Source organism: Diospyros lotus, chromosome 5 (genome assembly GCF_014633365.1).
Source record: "Diospyros lotus cultivar Yz01 chromosome 5, ASM1463336v1, whole genome shotgun sequence".
Classification (NCBI taxonomy): Eukaryota; Viridiplantae; Streptophyta; class Magnoliopsida; order Ericales; family Ebenaceae; genus Diospyros; species Diospyros lotus.
The window spans coordinates 40,662,207-40,672,346 of NC_068342.1; the positions used below are offsets into that span (position 1 = coordinate 40,662,207).

Genomic DNA, 10,140 nt, shown 5'->3' on the forward strand with positions numbered 1-10,140 from the left:
AGCACCTCATACCTCGATGATATATTGCACGATAGCGGCGAAATTGTTAAGCGCAGCCCACTGAAGAGCGTAGTACCCGTTGCGGTCGGGTCGAGAGAGGGAAACGCCGTCCTCTTCCACGAACTTGCGCAATTTCTCGAAATCCCCGTATGCAGCAGCGCCGTAGACATCGATTGACGGCTCTTCGTTAGGGCCCGGCGCCGAGCTGTTCCGATCATTGGAGTTCGGCACGACTTCGATTTCCGATGAAGCCATCTCAATTCCGCATGCGATGAGGACAGGTATTGAAAGAATTGGGGTTTCAAACAACTCCAATTGAACAACCTCTCGACTGTTTTGGGTTTATGGCAAACATATACATACAATTCTGTTTGCACGCGTATTTGCGTATATCTATATATATATATATATATCAACAGACTCGTTCTGGAGCTCGAATCGAATCTACCAGGAAGAAGAGGTGAAGAACTGTGACGCGGGGAGGAAGCTCTTCAGGAGCTTCCCGTGGATTCATTCATTTTTCTTCTGCGCTGTGGACTTCTTGTCTGCGGAACCTGGGCGCAAAAGGTGAGGTCACTTTCGTCATTTCGTATTCCGATGAAAATCATGGATTCATGGTCCTGATCGGATCCGGGTCGGGGTAGTATCGGGTTTTTTTTAAAGGTTGACCCAAATAAAGTTGGTCCCATATATATCACAATAGAAATAGGGGTCCTAATCAAAATTATCGGTTCGGTTCAAGTTACTTCGATTTGATTTTTAAATTTGATAATTTTAATTATTTTGATTTCGTTTGATTTTTGTATTAAAAAAATTAAAATAATCAAACTAAACAAAATGTCAAAAATAATATCATTTTTACACTTTATGATTTCATTTGTTTGATTATTTCATTTTTTAATTAATTTGATTCAAATATTTTTACAACAAAATCGATCTATTTTACTTGAGCAATTCAGTCAACTGAACGCTTAAGCACTCCTACGTCGAATTTCAGAATGTCCTAAATACATTTTACTCACTTTTTTTTAAGATAAATTTCAATATATGAGAAAAAAAAGAAAATTTAACCCTAAATTTGACAACCCATCACAAACAGGCCAACCAAATCATTATCTCTCCATCACTAACAATCCTTGAATCGTGGTAATAGAAAATAATGACTATAAAAGTCAACATTGACGATGAATATCAATGTTTTAAAAATCAGGTTAGAGAGTGAATTGGTCTATTAATTGAGTTACAGGTCAGTTGGTTTAACTAGAGTGGTCCGACCGAATGATGTCATATATATATATTTTATAATTAAATAATATATATATTTAAAATACTAATATTCTATATATTATTATGAGAAATGTTATTATTAACTAATATTTTATATATAATTGTTATATATGTTGTTAAAAAATTAATTAAGAATTAAAAATTTAAAAATAAATGTGAGGGTGAAAAAAATCGGGATCAATCCGATTCTCGGTTCACCGATTCGACCGGATTTTGACCGGTTTTGACCGAATTGAAGAAGATTTGGTTTTTTATGTCAAACCAGATCGGATAGGCCACCGGTTCCTGATTTTGCCGATCCGATCCGATTTTTAAAACAATGATGAATATAAAAGTGGTGTTCCCCCTCTCTCTTTCTTTTTAGTTAGAAAAATAATCATAAAAAATTATCTCATCTTTTTCATATCCTTTGTGTTGGATATGGATCATGAGTTTCAATTAGAAAATAATAGTGAATGGTGTAATGAAAAGAGATATGGTGGCGCTCAATCGTGATGAGATGGGAGACAATGGTAGTCGATAGTGAAATATTTATTCGAGAGTATTTGTGATAATAAAATGAAAAAAAAATGGATACATGGGTAGAGAAATAAATAGAGCAATTGTTTAAAAGATAGTGGGCAATGGTTAGCTAACAATAAATACACATTGTTTTCAAACAAATATATATTTAATCAAAATACATTTAATGTATTTTTATTTATAATATTTAAACAATTACATTAATTAATGATAAATATATCATATTTAAACTATTTTATTAATTAATAAAATTATTTGACTGTGTAAAAATAATACACAATAAATATATTTTATCTAAAAATAAATTACATTACACTTATTTAGATATAATGATAAAATTCTCAAACAAAGGTACTCTCTTAATAGAGACTTATGATGCATAAAATGTCTCGAAGATATCATTTTGACGTTTCGAAAATGAAAACAAGATAAAAAAAATTTAGATTATTTTTTTAATTTTAACATCTAAAACATATTTCATAATATTAAAAAATTTTATAAGCGTGTTTCGTCTGTCAAACTCAAATTTTAAATTTATTATTTATTTTTTATTCATTTATAATTAGTAAAGTTATGGTTTATGTATAATATAATTTATATTTATATTTATTTGAATGTATTATGAAATTTAGGTTTATTTTTAGATTAAATAATTAAGTTTTAATTGTTTATATTTAAAATTATATTTATAAAAAAATTTCTATACTTTATTTACGTATTTCCTTACATTTTCGTTTTCTATTTTTTTTTTTTAATATCGTTTTCCCACTGCCGTTCTGTATCGTAGCTATTTATCGTTTCCGCCCGATATATAGGGCCTCGGGGCCCAAATGATGGGCCGCCTCACGATTCACGAGCTGAGAGCGCATCGGCTGTCGCCAATTGCTCCGTGGCTTGGCTCTGCACCCTTCACCTGCTGCTTCCTCTTCATCTCTCTTCCTCTCACTAGCAAGAGTGAACAGCAAAACCAACAATGGCGGCGGCAAAAGTTATGGCGACCGTAGCGGCGAGCAACACCGCCACAGCTGCCTTGCTATTCAGAGGCCCACTGCGGAGATCGCACGGCTTCAGTCTCGGCCTCAACTGCAACAGCAATGGATTGGCACCGAAGCGGAGGCTCTTCACTTGTCGTGCTCTGTACAAGCCCGAGGTTCAGATCAAGGAGGAAGGCCAGCCCGAAACCCTAGACTACCGAGTGTTCTTGGTGGAAAATTCCGGCAAGAAGGTTGCCTTATATTCATTACTCCAACCATTTGGGCCTTGATTGTTGTGATATGCTCGATAGTCGTGTTTTTATGCCCATTTTTTCGTTTTTTATTTCAATTCGAGTAGTTGGAATGGCATTTGAAATTGCGAGGCGGCGGGGACCGTCCCAATCGTACGTTTTTCTTTACGCTTTATGGATTGAAGATAAACGGCAGGACAAAGGAGGAGTTTCTAAGAATTCGGAATATACTAACATTCTTTCTGCTCTAGGTTTACTTGATTTCTCTTCTTTCTGCCCGCTTGTTTTTTATTTTTCCCGCTACTTGTGGCTGCTCAACGTTTTATTCCATGCTTTTGCATATTTTATCTTCAATTTTGAAAGAGCAAATAGGAGTTCTATGATTATTTTGAACTTCTGACCAGCAACAAGTTAGATCCAGACGTATTGTTTGGTGAACCAGTCAGCCCGTTTGAACTTTATTATTTTTGCACAAGTGATAATTACGAGGAAGCTACTTCTGAATTGGGTGTGTCGGTAATTGCCTTTGGTGTTAGACATAGAGTTGCACCCACTTTCTGCCCACAGTGAAACAACTAACAAGTGGAAATAACTGAAAATGAATTAGATAGTAGAGAGCTGAGGAAACTTGAAAATCAGGATGCAGATAGAAATATGGACTTAAATAAAGCTTTCAAAAATAAAAGAAATCAAAACAAAGAAATTGAGGTAGAAAAGATATCTGTAAAATAATTTTTTTAATTTCAAAGATAAAATTTTCCTTGATTTATGAATTATTTTGTGTTGTTTTAGCAGTCCTGGAACATGCAAATATTGAAATATATTTTTATGTTGCTTTCAGCTTGAGTCCTTTGCTGTAAAGGGATTTATTTACTTGAAAGTGTCCGATTATTATGCAGGTTTCTCCCTGGCATGATATACCATTACACTTGGGCGATGGTGTTTTTAATTGTATTGTTGAAATACCCAAAGAAACAAGTGCGAAGATGGAAGTTGCTACTGATGAGGCACACACTCCCATAAAGCAGGATACAAAGAAAGGAAAACTTCGATACTATCCGTAAGATGCGACATTTTAACTGTCTTCCCTCACATTCATTTTTTCCACAAAATTTAATGCCTAAATTTGTTGTTCTTTTGGTGTTTAAATCATCATCTTAGCTTGTTTCAATGTATAGGCTTGAAGTCAAAATTTTCAGATGGAGTGCTCAATTTATCCGTTTCTAATGTGTCAAATAAAGGGCATGCAATGAGATTAAAGTATTACTGGTCTCATATGGAAAATTTGCAGGCTACAATTGAGCTATATTGGTAATCCTGGTGACCATTATGTTATTTCTAGCAAACTTTGCTTCTGAGGTTTGCTTTTATGGCAATGATTCAATACATTTCCCATCAAACGACAAGCACCCTGGACTTTGAGAATGTTGCCCATTGTTGTTCTTACACACTTTGCGTTCTGGATTTCAGTTAGTTTTTCTACTGTTCATGGATCAAGAAGGTGGATATTTGCCAAAAATCTACCGAGTTTTAAATACCATGTTATTTCTATTCCATTGAGAACTGCTTGTAGCATTTAGGTCATTATGCATCATATCCTAGTAATTCATTTGGATATCGTAGAAGAAAGTTAAGAATTAGCTTCTGTGCCACCTATAACAGTTGTCCTTTGGAATTCATGCAATTTTCTTGAGTTCCTAGCATATGTACCCATTTTCAAGGAATGAGCTACCTTTGTTGGTCATTAGTAACACCCTTTTAGAGTCATTCTCATTCTATGCTTTAGCAATTTAAGATATGAAGTTTCTTCCCTAGCTGTTTACTATTTTCATTTTTCCTGTCCAATTCTCTTTTTCCCTTTAGGTTTTGGCCAATTCTAACATCATTACAAAAAAAAAAAAAAAAAAAAAAATTCCAGTTCTCTGGTACTTCTACCACTGTGTTGGTGTAATCATGAAATGCTGGACGCTATACTTGCAACTCATTCCATATATATATTTTTTTAAAATTAAGAACTGCACTTCTTAAGATTTAGGCTCTGAAAACTTTTTTCTTTCCCAGATACAATATAAATTGGAATTATGGATTGCTTCCACAAACATGGGAAGACCCATCATTTGCAAACCCTGAAGTTGAGGGGGCATCTGGAGATAATGATCCAGGTAACACTTGGTCAATCTATTCACTTTCTGTCTTTATTAAGCATTCTTTTATACTGAAAAGATTATTATAGTTGAAAATGATTAAATTTTTGTGAAATTCATCAATTTGTAGTTGATGTTGTTGAGATTGGTGAAACTCGTGGAAAGATAGGGCAGATTATGAAGGTCAAGCCCTTGGCTGCTTTGGCAATGATTGATGAAGGGGAGCTTGACTGGAAAATAGTTGCGATTTCCTTGGATGATCCACGAGCTTCACTTGTTAATGATGTTGATGACGTGGAAAAACATTTCCCGGTATGTGTTAGTTGAACTAAGCAATGATTCATTTATTTTCTGCAACATTGTTTTTCAAGATAAACATCATGCTATTAAATTTAACTGCTGAGTTTGACTAAATATAGACATGATGGTACCTAAACTATTTGAACTAGGTAAATCTTTTCCACAGAGTTTCTTGTAGTCCATACATCTTCCCATCCCATGATTCCACCCTGGCTTGAGAAAGTCGAAATAACTTTTTTTTTTTATCATGATAGTCATAAGATAATAATTAGACGTCTATAAGACTAGCTTTATCATATGACATGGAGTGTTGGGTAGTAAAGCACCACAATGTGCAGGATATAATTGTTTGGGAGATGAGGATATTATCGTGGATGTGTGTCGATACAGAAAAGGATAGAATTAGAAATGAGATTACTTGTCATAAGGCTAGAGTATGCGTGAGACACAATTAAGATTGTTTGGTTGTATGAGAGGAAGACTGATTAATGTTTTGTGAGGATAGTAGATGGAATGGTAGAATTTTTTTGTAAAAAAGATAAGGGAAGGTTGGGAGAAACTTGATGGAAAACTCTTGGGCATGATGTGTCATAATGTCTTACAAAACATATGACCATAGATAGAGATGAGTGGTGATCTAGAATCCATGTAGCCAGTTCCCACCTAGTGCAATTAAAGCTTGATATATTGTTGATGTAGTTATTAGTTAATAAATCCCATTTCTTCTGCCCTTCCTGGGCTCTGTTTGGCTTGCCACAATCCTAATGATGACCATTATATGCTGGCTTTGGGCTTGAAAACCCCTCCTGTCAAGTCAAACCATCAGTTTTGGTATTTGGGATAATTTATTTTGGATCACAATAGTCATAAGATTATAAGTCCTGGTTCTTCAATCCAACTAGAACCCAGTGTGGTGTTACAAAACTACTGATGACTGTAGTTGTTGGCTTGGGGCTGGATTTGCCCTTTGTTGTTCTGCATATTCTTTTCCGCACTCTCTTTCCTCTCTTGGAGGATGTTATTCTATTAGGCACCATAAGTTTTTCTCAATTTAAATCTTAGTCCTATGATTATCAGTGTTTGCTTTCTCCCCCTGTTACAAGTTTTTTTCTTTTTAGCACATAAAGTATATGCTTTTTGGCTGATTATGAGCATTATATGGCAATTTTGTGGCCTCTAATTTCACGAAAACATGAATTAGTGTTATACCTAGGGTCACTGGAATAGTTTTCTTGGACAGAAATTATGCCACACACAATCTCACACACTCATGAGTTTGATCTTAAGAACAGATTCAATGAATTCAACAAAAAGGATAAACAGAAACAGAATTAAACAAACAAGAAACAGAAACACAAACCACAAACACTAGATTTTATCCTGGTTTGGATTACCTTTTTGGACAACCCTACATTCAGTCTTGAACCCCCTCGAGCAGTCTTCTTTTATTCAAAGAATGATCAGTTACACAGTTGAATTATCACCCTTTGATTCCCGAGTACACCAAGCCTTCGCCCCAAAATTACAAAGCTATCAAACTCTAGCCTCTCTCTAGCGATTAGTACTCTTACAAATAGAAAATTGAGAACTCTCTCTCTCTTGCTACCCCTTACCCTCTATTTATAATAGGGGTGGATATCCCAATGAAGATATAAAATATTTATAGTTTCACCCCATAACTTTTACTAATTACAGTTTTGGGTTATAACTTTTATTTAATATTTCATTTTCCTTAAAAAAACACCGCTTTCACTGATCTTCTTATCCTATACTCTAGACAACTTTTAACAATTAGTCTTTGTGCATGATTTGGTGTACTGAGCTATGCTATCGGTTCCCATTCTTTTGGTTGTCAACTTTGACCAGCATCTATGCTAGGTTGACTCTTAAATTTCTCAAGCCCACGTGCCTGACTCTTTACACTGAAAAATAAGATATTATGTGTCCAACATGGTCATGGTATCCACAAAGCTGTTAAAGTAGAAGAATTCTCTGTGGAACTGTGAATAAAATTCTTTTTTTGGAAGGTGTCCCTGGTGCACGAGGTTTCCTCCTCCCCTGCAAGGGTTGGAGGAGGTTTGTATTTCTATGTACCTTTCCTTTACACTTTTGCAAAAGAATTATTTTCATAACTCGAAACTGTGACCTTCCAGTCACAAAGGAACAATCTTATTGTTGCTACTAAGGCTCACCCTCCCATAAAAAGCCTTATGCAAATCTATAAAAGTTTTTTTTTTTTTTTATATCTATTAAAAGTAAATTTTGTAAATGAAAATGTATTTTAGTGATGCGTGTTGCCATTTGAGCATGAGAATTAGGCAGATCGGATGAACATAGACATACTTGCATCAGACTGCATGTTTGAGACTAAATTCACTTGTTTTGTGCCAGTCACTAGACCGTTTTCTTTGTCATGAGACTCATATGTGAGAGCAAGCTAGTAATTACACCAATCTAAGGTTATTATGGATTTAGCTTCTTCCTAAATTTATTAAGCAGTTTTAGCCCACGAGCCCTTGAGTTCTGGCTTTGCTTTTTCCATCACCTTTTTCCAGCTGCTGTGAATTCCTTTTTTTTTTCTTTTTTTTTTGTGGGAACTTTCTTTTTTTTTTTTTTTCTGTTTTTTGGGTTTTGAAGGAGGGGGGGGGGGGGGGGGGGGGTACGTTCCTGTAAATGCATAGGGGTTAAGTCTTATGTTTTATCATATATGTAACAGATACAAGCTAGTGTTGCTTTTGGTGCTCGTTATAATTCAAATTTTCTTAGCAAATAAATAAATAAAGTTGATAAATCGCTTAAAGTAAATTGATTTCTGTTCACCAGGGCACTCTTACTGCAATCAGGGAGTGGTTCAGGAACTACAAGATCCCCGATGGGAAACCCGCCAACAAGTTTGGCCTTGGCAACAAGCCAGCGAGCAAGGTATTCACAGTTAGCACCCGTTTCCATTTACATCGCATGTCATGCAGCATAAGCACATTGCAGTAGCAACTGGTGTGCATCAAACTTATGCATTCTGGTGATCTGACTTTTAAGTAGTCTTTCACTATGGCATTTTTAACATCAAAATCTCTGTGCTTATATACCCAATGAACACATTATGTTCCCCTTATCGTCATTTCCTTTCCCTTCACCTCCGATCTTCTACTTTTGAATGATATTATTCTTTCGTGTGTGGCGCCTTAATTGTTTGGAATGAACAGGATTTTGCTCTTAAGGTAATCACCGAGACCAATGAATCTTGGGCCAAGCTTGTGAAGAGATCAATTCCTTCTGGCGAGCTGTCACTTTGTTGATGGAGGGGCAGTTGCTTATGAGGAGGACGACATTCCTTCTGTGTGGCCAAGGTGGGTACTGTGATTTCTTCAGGCCAATATCAGAGTGATTAATTTCTTCCATTAGGGAGCTAATTTTTTGGGTTGATTCTTGTTTCCTCTGTTGAATTAGTGCAGCTTCTCTGTTTTACCAGAACTTGTAATATTGAGAGAGAGATTGATTATGCTCATTGTAACTGAGATGGGATGAACTCTTTCATGTGGCTGCATAACTGAGTTTGAGTTTCTGTCTAGTGTTTTTATTCAATAAGTAGATGCGTGGCTAGTGCTATGCATGGGCAAAGCTAAAATGTAAAAGATCTTAAATGAAGGTTATTCGATGACAATTAAAAGTTGTAATTTAGTTTTCATGTTTTTTTCTTTTAGGTAAAATCTAAATAATGATTAGATTTAGTGTGACGATGAACTTGAGTATATTGTAATTTGAAGTCATGAGTTTAAATTTTGTTTGTATATTTTATTTTTTCCCATTCTAACAAAATATGTAGAGGGTATTTTAGAAATTTATTTTGGTGATGAGATTTCATAACACTAAAACACAATATTCGCTTATAGAAATTCCTTGGGTAGCGTAGATGGTTTATTGTTCACATTCGAGAGTTTGGTTATTGCAAAGTCGTGAAATTAAGTATGTTTTTGTGCGATTATCAATAATTTATATATATTTGAGGGTTAAATCATATGTTTTGATTTATGATTTACTTGTCGTCTACTTAAATCGAGAGTGTGTCAAGTCATGAGTTTTAGAGTGGATGATAGGTCGAGATATGTGTGTTAATTGGAACCCCTCCAATTTTTTACTCCAAAAAGAAAAAAGGTATTTGCTTATATAATAATACAAATATAGATAAATAATTGCATAATTTTATTACAAAATGACTTATTTTGTTGCCTTTTTTATACAAAGCATAATATCTTATAAGGTTTCTAGTTCAAATTACAAAAATAGTCACTTCATTAAAAAGAGAGAAAAATTATGTACAAAAAATGACACATTTTTATCACACAAATGGATAGTATTTTGTCTTTTTTATATAATTATATTTTTGTAGAGTATGCAATTTTGGCTTAGACTCTTCCTAAGAAATATGTGACATGTACATAAAATTATTCATAAGATTTTTTGAGCAGTTATAATTTTATGTTTTGCTAAGTTATAGCCTTGTATGCAAATTTTTTATTTATAGGTTAGGATATTATTTTTTTATATAATTATACATAAAATTCTTTTTTAAATATGTGACAACATTTTATGATAATCGAACTCAATTTAAATTTGAGTAATGTTTTTCATTTTAAGTAGAGATGAATAACAATCGTGTATAAC

General features: G+C 34.4%; 2 protein-coding genes across 6 annotated transcripts in view; one reads left to right on the top strand and one right to left on the bottom strand.

Moving 5' to 3' along the window:
- LOC127801172 (probable protein S-acyltransferase 23) overlaps nt 1-541 on the bottom strand; it is a 47,580-nt gene extending 47,039 nt beyond the window's left edge. For 2 of the 4 annotated variants that reach the window (XM_052336068.1, XM_052336069.1), the window contains exon 1: nt 13-541. In XM_052336068.1, the coding sequence (XP_052192028.1) occupies nt 13-255 (243 nt within the window). In that variant the 5' untranslated portion in view covers nt 256-541. The remainder of the gene's footprint in view (nt 1-12) is intronic. The other 2 variants (XM_052336066.1, XM_052336067.1) reach the window with 2 other exon arrangements.
- Nucleotides 542-2,651: 2,110 nt separating this feature from the next.
- LOC127802794 (soluble inorganic pyrophosphatase 6, chloroplastic) lies at nt 2,652-9,163 on the top strand. 2 transcript variants are annotated; one of them, XR_008023346.1, is made up of 7 exons: nt 2,652-3,034; nt 3,934-4,094; nt 5,096-5,196; nt 5,309-5,490; nt 8,302-8,400; nt 8,682-8,825; nt 8,931-9,163. XR_008023346.1 is itself a non-coding variant. In XM_052338819.1 (6 exons), the coding sequence occupies exons 1-6, from the start codon at nt 2,783-2,785 to the stop codon at nt 8,772-8,774; spliced, it is 888 nt and encodes a 295-aa protein (XP_052194779.1). In that variant the 5' UTR covers nt 2,652-2,782; the 3' UTR covers nt 8,775-9,163. The 2 variants fall into 2 exon arrangements, 1 of the variants encoding a protein (XP_052194779.1); XM_052338819.1 differs by having other exon boundaries at nt 8,682-9,163.
- The last annotated feature ends 977 nt before the right edge of the window (nt 9,164-10,140 follow it).